This window comes from Berghia stephanieae, chromosome 5, assembly GCF_034508935.2.
Source record: "Berghia stephanieae isolate SIO BIC M18660-M18661 chromosome 5, UCSD_Bste_1.3, whole genome shotgun sequence".
NCBI classification, from domain to species: Eukaryota; Metazoa; Mollusca; class Gastropoda; order Nudibranchia; family Aeolidiidae; genus Berghia; species Berghia stephanieae.
In genome coordinates, this window is record NC_088364.1 from 20,582,569 (window position 1) to 20,602,183 (window position 19,615).

At 34.1% G+C, this 19,615-nt stretch overlaps 1 protein-coding gene across 2 annotated transcripts; it reads right to left on the minus strand.

Moving 5' to 3' along the window:
• Positions 1-11,072: 11,072 nt before the first annotated feature.
• LOC144974095 (uncharacterized) lies at positions 11,073-17,328 on the minus strand. 2 transcript variants are annotated; one of them, XM_078916989.1, is made up of 5 exons: positions 17,212-17,311; positions 13,798-13,939; positions 12,724-13,028; positions 12,002-12,184; positions 11,073-11,409 (listed from the first exon to the last, which is right to left on the minus strand). In XM_078916989.1, exons 3-5 carry the CDS (start codon positions 12,947-12,949, stop codon positions 11,171-11,173), a joined length of 648 nt encoding a protein of 215 aa, XP_078773115.1. In that variant the 5' UTR covers positions 12,950-13,028; positions 13,798-13,939; positions 17,212-17,311; the 3' UTR covers positions 11,073-11,170. The 2 variants fall into 2 exon arrangements, with proteins under 2 accessions (XP_078773115.1, XP_078773114.1); XM_078916988.1 differs by lacking the exon at positions 13,798-13,939 and having other exon boundaries at positions 17,212-17,328.
• Between the last annotated feature and the right edge of the window lie 2,287 nt (positions 17,329-19,615).

Genomic DNA, 19,615 nt, shown 5'->3' on the forward strand with positions numbered 1-19,615 from the left:
GTAATTCTCACTAAACTCTATTAACCAGATTATAAACGTTAAAGGTTACACATAGTTTTGTGTGTTGGCCCGTTATACTTCCGGATGGCAATGTTGTGAGCTTCGTAGCCAAACGCATACTATCAATAGATAGAACGAAGATGACGTCACTCTGGTCTTTGTTACTGTCTTTTTTTGCCATCCAGGTTTATGAGTAATTCTCACTAAATAAACTGTATTAACCAGACTACTACTACTACTACTACTACTACTACTACTACTACTACTACTACTACTACTACTACTACTACTACTACTACTATTAAATTGTAGCGCATTCCGAGGATCTACAAAAATTATTATTGTTTTTAAGGGTCTTCGGCGCTTGCAACACATTAAGGTTATTTCAGCGCCAGTAAAACGGAAGAAAATGGGATAGTAAAAACTTCTAGAATTACAATTAAAGCACCCAAGAAAAGGGGAATTGGCTCAAATAGGAGATATATGTAGATTCCAAGAGTACAATATCAAAGTACTTAGTTTGAGATCATCCTAAAAGTCTCATCCTGACACAAGCACAGGTCCCCACTAATAGGAAAATACTCAAATTTTTTACAAATCATATATAATATGTAAACAAAACACAATACAGTGCATAACAGAGAGATGATTTACAAGACAAAAAATATCATCTCCCAAAACTCTTAACTATACATTTGACTGTTCCCCTCCCAGCTAGGTATCCGACAAGGGCCAGGAGAAAACCAAGTAATCTAATCCCAAGACAAAGTCAGAAAGCATGTTGGAAAACATACAGGGGGGGGGGGGGGGGGGGGGGGTAATAGAAGACACAGTAAGTGACTCATTCCCCACTATGGGAAGTCAGAAACCCCACCAAGGATCTACGAAAAGCGTAGCGCAATCTCTCGCAAATCGACAGAACTCACCAAACATTTAGATTCATTTATAACATTTTACCGTTTTCTGCATCATAATAATAATAATAATAATAATAATAATAATAATAATAATAATAATAATAATAATAATAATAATAATAATATTAATAATAATAATAACCAAAGACAGTGTGAACTAAGTAGGAATGTATTTATTGGAAGGCACATGATTTACAAATCAATACTATGGAATCAACATGAAACACATTTATTAAAATCGGGACAAAAATCCCCAAATTCAAAAATAAAAATGTATACCCAGCAGAACCTCGGATTTGATCTAAAACTTTTAACCCTGTGACTGACGGGATCAGGTTGCTTCCCTTCCCCCCCCCCCCCCTACCCCACCACCCTTTCCCAGATTTTTTTATTTTTTTTTTGCCTTTAAGAGTTTTTGTGGTGTTTGCGTCACTTTCGGATTGTTTCAGCACCAGTGAAACTGGAGATGATGAAGTAGTAAAAAAAAGATAGTAGATCTGAAATTAAAAGTGTCTAAAAAGAAGTAGAACAAATGGGACGAGTTCAAACAAGGAATATATATATAGAATCTAATAGCAATCCTAAAGGTCCCATAAAGATACAAGCGCATGAGGGATACTCTCAAATGCCTGCGAAATGCATTAAAGACCCCCCCCCCCCCCCCCCCCCCCAAAAAAAAAAAAAGGGGGGGGGGGGGGGGAGGAAGCAGTATATAACATTGAGGTTTACAGTAAATACAATTTATCACCTATAAAAAAGGGACAAACATTACATTAGACCGTTTCCTTCTCATCAAGAATTCCAGCCATTTATCAGTAAAACCAAGTTCATTCCAAAACAAGGGCAGAGGTGGATACTGAAAACAGATATAATATATACCTTATTCCCACCATGGTCGCTTAAAAAGACTCCTTCCGACGTTTTGCACGTCTGTTTATATTTGCTTTTATTTTAAGGGTTTTACGGCATTTCCGACACTTTATGTCATAGTTCAGAACAAGTTGATAAGAAAAAAAAAAGAGATACTTGGTCAAATTGTTTTTTAAAGTTAAGATTTAAATCACCCAAGAAAAAGTAAGACAAAGGGGGCTGGTTCAAATAGAAAACAGAAATAGATTCCAATAGCAAACTATCAGTGTGCTTGAGTTTGAGATCAACGTCTCATCCAGACATAAGCACAGGATCCTATTAAGATTACTTTCAACTGTTTACACAATGTATATATTTATTTTTTTAAAAAAACAAAAAACGATTAGTACACAACAAAGATATGATTTTCAAGGAAATTATCATCTCCAAAAACTAACACTATACATTGGACTGTTTCCCTCTCAATCAAGGACTCCCCCAGGAACAGGACAAAATAAAGTAATCTCATTCCAAGACAAAGACAGAAATGAAACTGGGAAAAGTAAATAAGATAACATACGGTGATAGAAGACACAGAAAAGGTGACCTCCCTGCCCATCATGTAGGTCAAAAGACCCCTGCAAATATTTGCAGGTCTGATAACCTGGTTATGGGCTCATTAGAGTACAGGAAATACTCTCAAATCAAAGCAAAATTCCGTCTGTTACAATAATATTAAATCAAGCCTGAAATGTATTCGGTTAACAGAAATGCTAATATGTTCGCCTAACCATCCCACCCCCCTGATTTAATGGACCGAATTGACTCTAAATTCTTGACAGGCAAGTGCATGGACAAAAAAACAACAACAACAAAAAACAAACAATCAATAAACAAACAAGAAAAAAAATCTAATCGAATTGCATGAGTATGAAAACACCGAGTTTAGCATGATTTTGAATTCTTAGTGGACACAAAAATAACGAAAAAGGTACAATCATTCAAATTGACCATGAACAACGGACAGCTGGTTTTGGAAATAAATTATATATACTACACTCCAACTGTTCTTTTTTACATATTATATCTTATTTTTGAGACAACACTACACTAGTAAGTACATAACAACCCATCTCACTTATCTGCATGTAAGTTAAAGGTATCACATGATAAATGTCAATAGCTGTATATTTGATATCAAAAATCCATTTTCAGAATAACAAGTTCTTTCCACACCCCTTCACAACAAACAAACAAACAAGCAGACAAAGAGGAATCCCAGCAATGAGTCAATAGACCCACTTTTACAAATGCAATTTTCTGTTAAAAGATAGAGAGATGACGGGAATCTCAATACAGTCCAGTTGATCGGCATAGGAACCAGTATCCTCATAAAAAATATTTTAAAATGAAAAAAAAAAAAAAATAATAATAATAAATAGGACTAAATTAAAAAAAAAATAATAAATGAAAAAAAATAACATAAATACTCCAAGCCATCTCATTCCATGACAAGAACAAAAAGCCACATTGAAAGAGACACCAAATATGGCAGGATGGAAGACAGCACCAGTAACCCCACTTACCGCCCGCTAAGATTAATTTCAACGTATACTGGGTTAAAAACTGGGCCAGGGAAACGATATACAGGGATTCAAAACATTTTAAACATTTGGTATATAATTTATGATTTTGCCTTCAGATTTGAAAGGCATGTTGGAAAAAATGTTAACCTTACATCCACATGCAATATTCATCGGCCTCCGTGAACCAAAGCCCTACATTAAGATCGTAACAACGTTGTTTGATGATGAACATGAACAAGGTTTTAAAAAAGTTAATATATAAATATATAAGTATTTGTGTAATCAAAAAAACCCAGCCAAATTCATTAAAATAATTGAAAATAAAAAAAAAAACACGGAGAAAGTAACAATTTTCAAAGAAGACATTATATGACTAGTGGAATTAAGATTCTGATTAAAGTTTTGTTTTTAAACATTTACAATTGTAATCTATCAATTTTTGTTATAAGAACAAAGGGTAAAATAAGCAGAAATTGATACAGTACTTAAATCCATGCTTTACTTATACAAAGACGTAAACCAAATGTACAAAGGGGAAAAAATGCATATTGATAAATATTACATTATATAATACAATGAAAAATGATGCAAAATTTACATTCTAATGTTTTTGCCATGTGTGAAAAAAGTCCAATGACCAAATACATCAATTGAATTCTCCCCCCCCCCCCCCCCCTCTCTCTCTCTCTCTCTCTCTCTCTCTCTCTCTCTCTCTCTCTCTCTCTCTCTCTCGCTCTCTCTCTCTCTCTCTCTCTCTCTCTCTCTCTCTCTCTCTCTCTCTCTCTCTTTTATTTTCTCTTTTGTATATAATTATATTTTTTTCAACAATATAATAATTACTGTAAATGCTGTCAAAATAGCACCAAGAAATGAAAGATGTCCAGTGCAAACAAGAAAAAACCATATCTGAAGATTAAGAAGCGTCAAGCCAACTTCCAGTCTGATCTGTTTCTTGCGATGGCTATTTGTTAGTGCAGCATTTTTTTTACCTACAGAAAAATACGACCTGTGTAAAAAGAGGACTAAAAGCTTGAGTTTTCATTTTAGAATTTCCTAATTTTTAAAGCCTTTGAAAAGTAATTTTGAAAACAGTAAGGTGCACTTTAGTGTACAATGCAGTACGGATATATTTACAACCCTTGTATAAATATCACACCAAAGTCCCATTTTTCAAGGGAGAGGGGGATTTAAAAAAAATCTATAACAAACTAAATAAAGATCATGCATATCAATCCAAACACAAAATTAATTTTCTTTTTTTCAATAAGGACTAATTGATTTGCAGCAAACAAACAAAAAAAACCCCAAAAACCTAAACATTATTGGTCAATCCAACAATGAGTATTGACATTGAAAATGCAACATTATCAACCAATGATGTTCTGTATAATGGGGCCAATAATAGTCTACAAAATGGTTCTTGTTATACAGAAGCATTTCACAATCACTGACAATTTCACAATCAAATTCAAGAACCAAAATCTCTTCATTATCAGCCCTTTTATAAGCCCCCATATAATCCGGACTGATGTTAACCTTATAGCTTTGTTTATTTGGTAGTTCCCATGGGTAGACATGACGCTTGGATTGACATTTTACCACTGGTCTGACTTTGTCAAAATATCCATCCTGCATTGTATCTACATTAAATTTACAAGACCTTTATCATTTTCCATATTCGTCTGTTTTCGTTTTGTTTTTAAGGGTTTTACGGTGCTTGCAACACATTAAGGTCATATCAGCGCCAGTAAAATGGAAGAAAAATTCTAGAATTACCATTAAAGCACCCAAGAAAAGGTAAGATAAATAGGAATTGGTTCAAATAGAAAAAAAGATGTAGATTCCAAGAGCACACTATCAAAGTACTCAGTTTGAGATCATCTAAAAGTCTCATTCAGACACAAGCACAGGTCCCCACTAAGAGGAATACACTCAAAATATTTACAAATCATACATAATATGTAAACAAAACATAATACAAAGCATAACAGAGAGATGATTTACAAGAAAAATATAATCTTTAACTATACATTTGACGGTTTCCCTCCCAGCTAGGGTATCCGGCCAGGACAAAACCAAGTAATCTCATCCCAAGACAAAGACAGAAAGCATGTTGGAAAACAGATGTAGGAGGGATAGAAGACACAATAAGCTTCTCCCCGCCCACTATGGGAAGCCAGGAACCCCATCCAGTTTCCATGCTCATGGCATGACTTACATAATGTTAATTGTCAGAAAGTATTTAGACATTATCGAAATGATTCAAAACATTAATATACCTCCATTTAGCACGCTCTATTTTCACTGAATTGTCAAGCGGTATTCAATATTAAAACAACTAAGATTAAAAACATAGAATAAAATGGTTAAACTGTCAACGTTGGGACAGTCGTTCCTTTTCAATTAGCTTTAAATATATGTAAGTTTATCAGCAGAAACATATGCACATTTAAAAGGACATAACTTTTTTTTCCCTCTTTCTTCATCACAAAAGCTCCGGTAATTAGAACCAGCCAACATGTTTAATTGTTTTTAACATGGACAATTTTTAAATGGTCATATATGAAATGGAAGAATATATATATAGGTTTATAAAAATTCACAAAACCTGATTACAGTATATATCAGCAGAACATAACAAAGCATACATTAACAATGTCATAATATTATAATAATATATTCATGATAGATTGAAACTTTAAATGGTCGCCATATAAAATTTGTGACCGCTTAACTTCCCTACCCTCTTCTGTCTCAATCTAAGATTGTCGAGGTGAACCAGACACTAAAACTTGTGTAACGTCTAATTGAATACAATTTTTATAAAATGAATTTTTTTCTGCAGCTCAAAAATTATTAATTCATCATTCATTTGGTAGTCATCGCCAATAAATTGAAAAATTGTCTCTTGAAATTTGACAAAAAAAGGAAATCAATGATGGGGTAGAATTGAAGCTCCAGTTTTATTAATAAAGACAATTGGTAGGTGTGGACGTTTTAGGCTTTCCTTCTATGAACAGATGGGGTGATGAATAAGACAATGAGGATTCAATGAGATACAATGTGGATTCATCATTCAGTATTTGGGTAAGACACCAGGTGTGAATGAATATCTGGCTATTAGTAGTAAAAGTTATTACAAGCGTGCTTGAATTAAATTGATGCCTAACATGTGACTGGTACTGTATGAAATGGAAATTTGGTTCCATACAGACTGCAGGGGAAATGGATGAAGCATTATGAAGCCCATTAAGCATGGAGCATCTATGAAAATGCCCCATTTCTCTCTTTATTGTTAAAGGGGGAAAACTCAAAAGATTCGAACCATTTCTCTTTGTTTAGTATGCATAAATTCTACCTAACCATTGCCACCACCAATAAAGAATGTTAATTTGACTCAAATTCCATATATAAAGGACTGTAAAATCCAATTTCAGCACCCTGGTTATCCCATAATAATATAAAATCGAGGCACTGGGTCAACATTATTTTAAAAACCTTTATGGATAAACCTTTATCTACAAACAAAATGGGAGGTATCATCAAATTAATAAAACCCAATAGAAAACACGACAAAATTGAATATAGCTGCGACATCGCTAATGACAAAACGCTATTTTTTATTCTTGCAAAAAAAAACAAAAAAAACCCCAAAAAACAAACTTCTACTTAAAAAATCTATAGATTAAGATCACACCAAAATGTCTCTACCTGGAAACTTCTTTTATGACAAATTAAATATGAATCAATCAATAATTGAAACAAAAGTTTCCTCGCCAAAATGGAAAAAAAAAAAAAAAAAAAAAAGGTTTTGTCAGCACCGCAGGATAGCTACTATTATTTCTTATGAGCCATTTACACGCAGGGGGAGATTTGCCTGCACAATCTGCCCCCAATCTCCATGACTTGCCCTCGGAAAAACAGCAGATGGAACAACCATTCCCTGCTTTTCTATGACACAGTAATGGGCCATCATCATCATCATCATCTTCTGCAGCAGCATCATCAATTTCAACATCGTCAACATCACCAACGCAGCATCGTTTTCAACATCGTCATCATCATTGTCCACCATTATCATCTTCATGATTATTTGTTTAGTTAAATATAAAATCATAATTTCTTCTCTGCTGCCCAGAATTATTTGTTTTTACTTGATTGATGGTTTTAATCAGGAGTTAATTATGTGTGTTTGTGGCCATATGTGCTTGTGTATATATTATCATTCTATTTCATATTGGCATGGAGGTGAAACAAAATGAATTTACATTTCTTTGGACAATAAAGTCCTATTATTATTGTTATTATCATCATTATATATATGCGTTTTTCTTAAAACTACCATAATATTATGTGAGAAATGCACAAAACGAATTGACTGTATATGCATTGAAATAAAAAATAAAAACAATTTTCTTTTTTATTCTTAAATCCAAGCATTAAAATGTGATCTTGACTAATTTGAGGTCGCTGATTACAAAGCTGCAAGTACTTTTTTTATATATATAGTCGCAAAAGAAAAAACCCAACATTATTTATGTTTTATAAAGTGAACCACAAACACAGGAAATGTCTATCAACCGACCTCGACGATAGCAGGTGAAATTTATTTGCGAGCAAGAAATCAAGCAGTGCAGTGCTTGATAACCCGGATCGGCAGAGGATTTACCCGCACGATTTGCCCTCGACACATGCGATCGGCCTGTTGAGTATACGATTTACCCTGTGCAGGTCGCTGTGCAGGCAGATTGTTATGTGTAAATGGCCCATTAGACATAACATAAACTACAAGGTCAATAGTTGTTTTTTTGTTTTTTAATAAAGCCACCAAAAGAAGACAATTTAATCTCTCTCTCTCTCTCTCTCTCTCTCTCTCTCTCTCTCTCTCTCTCTCTCTCTCTCTCTTTCTCTCTCTCTTAAAATATATAATTCTTTTTGTATAATTTGTATATTTCTCTGTCTCTCACCTCCTCCACACATTCACCCTTTCTTCATATCAGTAAGTGAAGTCCATACAAAAATAAATCCATCAACAAATCACAAAACTGTAAAACAATCCAAGTAGTATGATATTGCTTATTAAATAATTACAACTATAACAATATTACATATCATATTATATAACAAAGACATATATAAACAATTGTAGGAAGCAGATTTACATTATTCAAGACTACTAACCCCTTTGTTGCTTTGCCTAAGTTTTTCTTTTTGTGAAATTCAAACCATTTAATCCAAAGGAAACTAAGTGTAGACCAACTTGGGATCAGAGGAGTAAACTTAAAATAGTTACATAGTCGGGGTCTATTAATGGTTTCTGTAGCATCAAAATTAAATAGACTACGATATACAACACACCAGTTCTATCTGCCAAAATAATCATTAGTAATATTGTAACCAACACATAAATGCATGTACAACCTTAAATGTTTATCGTTTGTTAGAAGTGATCACAAGCTTTCTAAAAACAACAAGCATATTATCCATATAGGAATAAGATTATTCAACACTGGGTCAGACCTCGGTGATGGGCATTTTAATTATAGGGAGTGAAGAAACCCAAGTGAAAAACTGGGACAAAGCAGCATCAGGGTTTTCCCTTGTTGGAATAACATTGGCTAATCAAGCACTCCGTCTTATTCTCCTTACAGCCAGCTTTAATGCTACTGCTCTCTTGGTAAAAAGAGTAAGAAAGGTTAGATTTAAAACAAATCTTTGCTGTTAAGAGTTCTGAAAAGAATTGAACAAACAGAATATAACACTTTCAGAAAAGAGAACAAAATACTCAACACAGAATATTCTGGATATGTAATTTGTTCCTTTTTTGGAGCTGTTATATTCTTTTTTTTTTTGTTCCGTAATTTTTAAAATTGCACTGCTTCTAGCTTTGAACTGTTGAGGGTTAAGAATTGAGGTGCAAAATTATTTTAGTAGCCATTTGTAATTACAAAGGGATTGAATAACAAAAACATATATTAACATAAATATAAAATTAGCGATTTATATTTTTGGTCAAAATTGAAATTATGTACAATTAAGTAAACAGATCATTATATTAATTTGCAATTTATATTGATGTAAAATGCTTACTGTTCAAGAACACTACTTCAGTTAAGGGCCTGGATGTTCTTGTATGATTGATATGATGAACAAATGACAAACTAACCACAAAATCAAAAACTGAAAAAGCAGACTGTTTTCACTGGGGAGCAATCCTCAGACCTTCTGATTACCAGTCAGTCATTAATAATAAAAATAATAATAATAATAATAATAATATAATAATAATATAATAATAATAATAATAATAATAATAATAATAATAATAATAATAATAATAATAATAATAATAATAATAATAATATTAATAATAATAATATTATAAAAATAATAATCATCATCATCATCATATCCTCATCATCATAATAATAATGATAATTATAATGAAAACAGTGATGATGATGATAATAATAATAATAATAATAATAATAATAATAATAATAACAATTAATAATAATGACAATAACAACAACAACAATAATAATAATAATAATAATAATAATAATAATAATAATATAATAATAATAATAATAATAATAATAATAATAATAATAATAATAAAAATAACACTTATCTTATTGTGCTCTTTTGTCTTGACTTTTTTTCATCACAATATTGATTCATCTGTTACAATGCAAATGTTCTTATGAAGGATGTTGAATACTTATAACTGGTGGACGATTTTAAAAAAATAAAGTGGAGATATTAAATATTCCCAATATTCCCAGCAGTGAGCACTTGCAATACAATCACTTTTTCATTTTTGATGGATACTTTTTATTTGGTGTATAAAAATCCTTTTATTATTATTATTATTATTATTATTATGATTATTATTATTATCATTATTATTATTATTATTATTATTATTATTATTATTATTATTATTATTATCATCATTATTTAATTGCTTTTGAAAAAATCATGGACTATACAAAGAGCGAAATCAAACTACACTGAAATGAAATGTTTCATACATCAACTAATTATTATTGATAAAAGGATTATAAAAAAGGAACATCGTTTTGAAAGCAGCCTTAGAAGAAAAGAAAAAAAAACATCTCTTTGAAAGCAGTATTTTGATCACTGTCATCCTTTAACTTTTAAATAAGCTCCACATGAATGGAAAAAAGTGGTAAAAAAATTAAAAATTAACAAACAAAAAAACAAAACAATAAAAAACGAAGCAAATTAACCTGAAAGACAATAAGTAATTTTATTATTCATTTACCGAATCAGTAATCACTGTCACTGTATGTTGAATAACATTCAAACTTTGACATTTTATAAAAGCTGAGAGAAAAAGTGAACCTATGAGTTTTGAAAGATTATGAGATAGCCCACTTGTCTTTAATACCTCCCAATTAAGAGAGTGCTTCCAAGATGTAAAAAGGAAAGCAAGTCCCATGTCCCTAATCTGTACGCCAGTTTGATTGAATAAAGATGCATTATTACTGCAATGTGACTTTGGCTGCATAATAATTTATTAAAGTTTGAAAAATTATTTGTTACCACATTTCTCTATCCAAAAAAAAAAAAAATCTTTATCAAAAATAGACAAATGACTCTATAACAACCGTTTTTAAACTGTTAAAGCCATATCAACAATAACATAATGCAAGAATAACTAAACTTTATGCTAATTTCTAGTTTTGTTCTCTTTTTAAAAAAAAAAAGAACCCTTCAAATTTCACTCAATCTATAATATATTGACACAAAGCGAAGACAAAAAAAGCATAGATAAGAATACTCAGAAACTCATCTCCTTCTCCTGCCATGTCCTACAGCAAAAGTTTGAAGCATGGTTGGTTCAACGGCGTTCAAGGCAGCTTGAGTAATGATGGGGGCATGGGCTTTGCACATGAGAAGCCCAGTGGTTATAAGAATGGTGGCGCCAGTGAAAGACAGGGCAAAACCCCAAGAGTATCTGGCACCATGGGAGACAACTTCTGATGTCATTATCATGAAAAGAATTATGCCAAGGAAGCTCAGAAAACCTGAAACGAACAAACATGAAAAATTATTGAAAATATTGTTACTATGGTTATGTTTCAATGTAATTCTCAAGTTAAATGCTAATCTCAACAACTTCTAGGAATGGGGCATCCTGAAGTCATTTTGTCATTTTCATATGTCTGGAGCTGTTCATTTGAAACTTGACACTGAATAAAAAAAACAAAACCAAACCTTGATAAGGTCACACACAGTCCCAAACCTGACTTTCTAACAATATAAAGTATATGATTAAAATTAAAACACAACAGTTATATGAATTGAAAATTTCTTAATTTAAGATCATTTATATTCATAATAACATATGTGGTACTCTCTATCTCTTTTCTTTGGTGAATCCAACCATTCTATATGAATTAGAACAATAATATAGAGTTAGTAGAATTCTCAAACCCCATTTTAGGTCAAGAGTTGGGTCTCATGTGAGGGTATATATGATATATATTTGTTTCATGAATTTGTGATAAGTAAAAAAAAAAAAGAAGATAAAAGAATGTGACAGTTCATTTAAGCTGTTTGTCACCAAAGTCAAAGAGGTGATAGGACAGCACACAGATTATAGTGTTATCTACTAACCCGCAATGAATGCAAGATCTTCAGGAGTTTCACTGTCTTTGTGAAGAATCTGCCGAAGTCGCTGCATGCGAATTGCTCGTAACCATCTACGAGGGCCAAAGTTTTGAAGAACGGCAGAGGTAAGGGAACACACATAGAATGGCAGTGCAATAGTTTGAAATATGACGACACATATGAACCAATCTGAAATGAAAATATGTATATGTTATGAAATTATCAACAGTGGCATCAACACTACATCTTCGTTTCCACATTAATAACCAGATGTATAAGTATGCAGACGTTGTCGTATAAATAATAAATAAATTCCCTTTATTCACCCCAGGGGAAACTTGTCTCTAGGGTCTATTCCAAGGGAAGACTGAGATGACCCAGGCATCAGCCGCAGTGCAGCGGTGCAAATTAAGCTAAGGCGAGGTGACTTGCTCCAGGCCACACAGTGCAGCGGCGTGTGATCGAGCTCAGTACCTTTCAAATACAAAGTAAAGACTGTAATGCTGAGCCACACTGTCCCAAGCTGTATCATGTTGGTATCAATATAATTCGCGTTCATGATAACTTACTGATCTGGCAATCATAGTGTGTGAATCTGATTTTTCATTGTGATTATAAAATTTTGCTTTGCTTTAAACAAGTGGTTATACAGTAAAAACATTTTTTTTCCATTAATTTATCAAAGCAAACAAGAAATTATCAAAGCAAACAAGAAAAAAAGAAATTACCATCAATAACTGGGTTTCCGACTAAAGGGTTGCTCTCACAACTACTTGTTTCACAAAGTTCCCATAAACCAAAAGAACCCTCAATGTCTGTACCATTTTCACCTCTTCTCTGGAACCACAACCAATCAGGAGTGATAAATCCAACACTAAATGGGAATATTCCGAAGATGAGTGAAACAAGACATACTTTGTATGGCATAGCCCGTTGCGTCCACACTCTATCCATGATGAATGTTGTTTCCTTTTTTTTTCTTAAGAAAATAATAAATAACTTAATTCAGTGCTTTGCTTTACGGCTCTCCATACTGAAATATAGAAAAATAATTTTTTTTTTAATAATGAAGAAAAAATATGAAAGAATGCAAATAAATATGAACAATCTTTTCTGAACATATAATGTTTTTCTCATCTCATAAAATAGTATCATTGGCAACTATCTCTTCCAATCTAGATCTAATTGCCCAGTTCTTAGATTGACATTATTGCGCAATAATAATTGAATAAATTGTACTGCCAGATGGTAGAAAACCTACACACACACACACACACACACAGAGAGAGAGAGAGAGAGAGAGAGAGAGAGAGAGAGAGAGAGAGAGAGAGAGAGAGAGAGAGAGAGAGAGATTGAGAGAGAGAGAAAGATTGAGAGAGAGAGATAGTTAGATAGATAGATAGATAGATAGATAGATAGAGAGAGAGAGAGAGAGAGAGAGAGAGAGAGAGAGAGAGAGAGAGAGAGAGAGAGAGGAGAGAGAGAGAGAGAGAGAGATGGTTCATATTATTGAAGAGAACTGACCAGATTTAATTAATTCTTCATTTTTGAATGAGAAAGTTAAGCAGTTAAGCATGGCTGTGGAAAGGGGGGAGTGACCAAAAGTGACTGAGATTGATGAAAATAAAACTGTTGTGATTAATTCGTTATTTATCACGTGTAAGATGGACATTTCTAATTGCAGACAGGGTACACCATAACAGTGTAAGACGACAATGTCGGGAAATTTACAGACCTTTGCAAATCAATTAATGCCCCTGAACACTGTTGAAAGATCTAAACCCTTTTTGTACTTTACTTACTTTTAAACTATCATGGTAGGAAGGGTATTTTGCATGTCTTGCAACATCAAACTCCCACTTTTATGATGATTGCCTTTTGTATCGTTCAATTGTTCGCATAAGCTTCTTAATCTACTCTCAAGACAGCAGGTTTCAACTAACTCTGACGATAGAAATAGAAGGATTGACTTTAAGATTTGTCAGGTGTAATCTGGCTAACCTATGTGGAATTAATGATGGTATTAGTATTATGGATGTATCCTCATCATTCTATTTTTTTTTCAAAATAGTAGGTATGTAATTCTTTTCTTTTTGCTTTGCCTTTCTTATTACTTGTTTGTGGGTTTGTTTGTTTTGGGGTTTTTTTGTCATGATTTCTGGATTTAGTTTAATGGAAGTGTTTGCATAGAAGTGGCACATTTTTCAAATGAAAAATGAATGAAAAAAACGGACAAAAATAAAAACAAAATAGAACTAACTACAAATTAAAGATAAACATCATTAAGTTAAGGGGGGAGAGATTTGGACGGACAGATAGTCAAAAGCCTGCAACATACTATTTAATAATGTGTTGTAACAAGGACTGGGTTTATCTTTTAAATTGAGGTTGAAGATGGAGGGCAACTGGACAGTATACTGTACTGTACTGTATTGTAGGCAGCAGGCCGTTCTGTGTATAACTGTACTGTAAGGTAGGCTAGTTGAGAGAGACACTTGGTTTAGTGACAACTTAGTGATGGAAATAGTTCTTCAGCTGTGCTTTGATCCTGTGTTCTTTCATATTCATCCAGGAGATGTTGACTCTGTTCTGACCAGCACGGTATATAGCGCTTTCTGAAGCCCCTTGGGATTGTTCTTTTTGCACATTTTAGAATTAATTTTGTGAACCTGTGTATATTTTCTTGTTTAGGTTCTATTCTTTTACAGGTCTTGTCTATTTCTTTTGAGAATTCCTGCCATTGGCTTTTCTGAAATTCCATCGAGGAGTTGGTAGGGAATTCATCATTGGCAATTTAATGCCTGTTGTGAGGATGATGGGGCGATGTTGGCTATGGGGGAAATTGTTTAGTACTTCTCTTGTTGTTGAGGATAGTGGGAGGTTTGAGTCTTTGGATACAAATGAGAGGTCAGGTGAAGACCTGAAGACTTGAAGAGAACCGAAGAAATAGATGGATAGAAGTGGTAGAAGGCTTAGACATGAGCCATTCAAGCAGACACGCATGGCAAACCATTAAAAAACTTGATCCAACTCCACCCCAATCAAAAAGCGCTGCACCTATCAAGGTATATGCTATTGCCAAAGAAATCAAGCAACGTGGACAACACAAGCCAAATAAAAAATTTGAAAAATATATCAACAAAGAATACCAGAAAATACTAACTACGCAACCCAATACTGGTATTTTCTTATCCATTCCTGTGACATGTCAAGAAATAGAACAGGCCATCAAACATGTAAAAAACGGTAGGGCTGCTGGTATTGATGGAATATACCCCGATATGATAACCCATCTGGGTCCAGAGGGAATTCGGTGGCTAGCAGAGACAATGAGTGATATATCATAGAAAAGGGCACCTACCCAAAAATCTGGAAACACGCCAAAGTGATTGCAATACTAAAACCTGGCAAACCCGCAACAGAACCATCCAGCTACAGACCCATCTCCCTCCTCAGCTGCCTATATAAACTTTTAGAAAGAATTATTCTAACAAGAATCACCCCATACATCGACCCAATCATACCTGTCGAACAAGCAGGTTTCAGGCCAAAGAGAGGAACAACAGAACAAGTCCTTGCATTAACAACACACATAGAGTCTGGTTTCGAGAAGGGACTAAAAACTGGAGCAGTACTGATAGACCTTTCCACTGCGTATGACACCGTCTGGACAACAGGACTAATGTATAAACTAGCAAAAGCCATCCCTTGTAGGAAAATATTAAAGATTCTCTCATATATGACCAGCACTAGACACTTCCATGTACTTCTAGGGGCAAACAAAAGTAAAGCCTATAAAATAAGAAACGTAGTGTTTTTATGCACCTCCGTTGACGGTGTATCTTAACGGATCGTTTTTATACACCTCCGTCACGCATGCGCATTCCACCCAATTTCATTAGCGATATTGTGTTTCTTCATTTGGACATGGCGAAAGTTATATTGTGACATCTATAGGATGTCTTTGTTAATAAATTTATATAAAAATATTAATAATTTAAAAAATCGAAATATAAAACCAGAAAATAGAAGTTGCATTGAAGGTAAAATAATGTTTTCGACCTAATGTTTTAGAAAGACCTTATTAAATGTGATGAACAGTCAGGTGGCTCCGTAGCGCAGTGGACCAGCTGTCAGACTCCAACCTTGAAAGTACCGGGTTCGATTCCCAATGTTGACTTTTTTTTTTTTATTTACTTTGTTTTTGTTTGCTTTTTTTTTTCTTTCTTTTTTTTTTCAAAAACTTTTTATCATGTTTTTAAAAAACTTTGATTTTAATTTTCTAAAATTATTTATTTATTTGAGATCAGTATTTGTGTGCCATGCTTCTTTTTACTTTTGATTTTTTAAATTGTTATTATTCTTTAATTTATTATCATTGTACATCGGTAATCACTAAGCAGCGTGCTAAACTACAATCTAAAACTATTTAAACCTCATGGACGTATGCAGCAACAACTTTACCATCACCGCCAATGGAGGTGCATAAAAATGGTGCGTTTTTGTACACCTCCAATGGAGGTGTATAAAAACTGTGCGTTTTTGTACACCTCCAACGGAGGTGTATAAAAACGCCACCAATAAGAAATGGTGTACCACAGTGCTCAGTCATTGCACCAACATTATTTAATGTTTACATCAGTGACAAGCCAAAAACAAGATCACACCAACTTGGCTAAGCAGATGATTGGGCTCTCACTTGCCAATCAAAAAACTGGAAAGAAATTGAAAACGAACTGAGCCATGACACCTCAACCCTCAAAAGTTTCTTTGATAAATGGTACTTAAGAATGAACACCACCAAATCAGTGGCCACAATTTTCCACCTGAACAACCAAACGGCAAATAAACCCCTCCAAGTAAAAGTCGGTAACACAATACTACCAAACGACGATAACCCCCAAATATCTTGGAGTCACTTTAGACAGACAACTAACGTACAGAAAACATCTCGAGAACTGTGCAAATAAAGTCGAAAAACGAAACTGCCTTCTCAGAAAAGTTGCTGGCACATCATGGGGAGCATCCCAAACAGTATTGAGGACAACAGCGCTTGGACTCTGCTATAGTGCGGCTGTGTATTGTGCCCCAGTATGGACAAGGAGCTCACAAACAAACAAACTTGACACCAAAACAGTGTATATGAGTATGAGTGCTACTTCTCTTCGATTCATAGGCATACAAGGCATGTAAAGTCCTAATAGCAATAATCTGACCTTTACGGTGAAGAGAAAAACATCCCGTAGATAACTGATGAAAATGTCCTCAAATCAGTTTCAGTGTTGAGCATCCCGACGTAAAAATGGATGGAGAAACCCAAACACAAAACAAATGACAAATGTACAAGGCTAAGGGAAAGTACTCGTGATTTCCTCATTTTGAAGTGTTTCCGCGAATTTTATAAAGCCTAAGCAATAATTTATTCTTTTATTTAATTTTTTTTTTTTTTTACAACGCCACATAATACCTATTGCTATTTTAAAAGAAGTGAACACGGACGCACAATAATAAATGAATGCAATCCCGATAGGTTTCGATCCCTGGTTCGCGACGTGCACTTATTTGCAGGTCTGATAACCCAGTTCCTTATGAGCTGATTGTTGTAATGGAAATCTATAAAATGACGCAAAATGTTGTCCATTATAACAATATTAAACTAGGCCCTTAAGTGGTTCGGATGTCAGACCTGCATATATGTATACGTCGCTGGTTCCTTGTCTGTAGAGCATAGGGAGTAATGGTCTAGTTTCTTCTGTCTTTGGCTTTTGTTTTCATTCCTTCTGTGATTTCATTTGCAGGTTTCTTCTACCGGTCTGTCTTGTGTGACTTATCTTCCTCTGCTGTGCGGATTCCGTTAAAGTGCCTGTTGGCCAATCTCATTTTTTTTCTTCTCTTATATCTAAATTTGTAAGAATCTTCGATCTTTAGCTGTTATGCCCTCTTCCCGGGGTCGGAAGTGGTACTTCGTCGAGTCATAGAATGCAAAGGATCCTTCAGAGCCACTTCCCGCTAGTAAATCGCCATGCCGTGTCTCAGGCACTTACTGAAAAAATCTCAGCTTGATCGAGATGGTGTTTGGGCCCCACACAGGTCTGTGAGAATCGTGAGGGATTTTGGGGCGTTTTAAAAACGACGTCCTATATTATTCTTGTGCTAATGTTATTATCCGCGCAGTCCTCCTTCGACTCATCTTACTGGTAATCACATAATATTTTAATACGTCTTCCATTGCCTCTCTTTCGATTCTGACAGGCGCTTCTTTGTTAAATACCTACCAAGCTAATAAGTAGGAGTTGCTGGTTGGTGCACATCACTCTTGTTTTCCTAACTTATCCGAGGGTTTTTGTTTTCTGTCGTCTTTAATAGAGCAGTAGAGTATCGAGCGTGCCTTGCACATCTTGTAGAAGGTAAGGCAGAAGGAGCAGGTCGCAGGTAACAGCAGCTGAGGTCTCACACGATGTCATGACGATCTATCACCCGACAGCTGCTTCACAATGCATCATTCAACTAGATCTCTGCGGTATACGGTCCGTTACCAAAACTAGTGTGAGTGGGTGAAGCAACCATACCACATTGATGAAGGGTTGTTGTTTTTTTTAGTGTCTTCTCTCTCTCTCTCTCTCTCTCTCTCTCTCTCTCTCTCTCTCTCTCTCTCTCTCTCTCTCTCTCTCTCTCTCTCTCTCTCTCCCTCAGTTCAGAGGAGACGGCGTCCTGGCCTCGAAAGACCTATATTTTCCAAGTCGACTTCAGCTCGTCAGGGAAGCTAAAAGTTCAAGTGTTGTTGAGACTTCATTTGGCTCCCTCGGGGACACCGTCAATTATGCGTCTGAATGGGTTAACCGTATTCATTGTAAAAGTAACACCAGTCACAAGGGTCGCAGGCGAACTCAATATCCTCTGGCTTTGTCAGGAAGGTCCATTGAATGTATTTCTTTGATTATGTTTAGTTTGCATCACAGTCCTGTGTTATCTATGGGTTGTACGGAGTATTAGCCAGTCAAGCATAACCAAAAATAGAAATGAGGACAGTAACACTGACCCCAAAGCTAGACTGGAGATTTTCCAGGTCAGATTCCTGATTGAGTCAAAATTATTATTATTATTATTATTATTATTATTATTATTATTATTATTATTATTATTATTATTATTATTATTATTATTATTATTATTATTTATTATCATTATCATTATATTATTATTATTATTATTATTATTATTATTATTATTATTATTATTATTATTATTATTATCATTATTATTTTTATTATTATTGATGTTGTTGTTGTTTGTTGTTATTTTCATATATCTATTATCTTTGTATCTATTATTTATTCATGTTATCTTACTTATTAAGTATATTCATTATTCTGTCCGTCCAGAAGGGATTATGTGGCTGCGGGTGTTGTGAGTATTTCGGCTAAACGCAAAGCAATAATTACTGTCGCAGCTTCAGTTCTTTGGAGTAAACATGAAATTGTGTAAATGGGTTTGTTTGACTAGCAAATCTCGTTACTTGGTGATTCAAATTTAGTTCGAGTAGCATCAAACTGCGTAAGTCAAGTTCATATTATTTGAAGTGAATTCCTTATTGTATCCAACAACTTTCTCAACTGTTGA

Bases quoted from the DNA above. Each gene is read 5' to 3' on its own strand.
- LOC144974095 (XM_078916988.1), bottom strand. From the start codon at position 12,949: ATGGATAGAGTGTGGACGCAACGGGCTATGCCATACAAAGTATGTCTT. The intron at 12,185-12,723 runs GTAATTTCTTTT...TTTTCATTTCAG, and splicing joins CGGAAACCCAGTTATTGATG to ATTGGTTCATATGTGTCGTC. The intron at 11,410-12,001 runs GTTAGTAGATAA...TGTTCGTTTCAG, and splicing joins AGATCTTGCATTCATTGCGG to GTTTTCTGAGCTTCCTTGGC.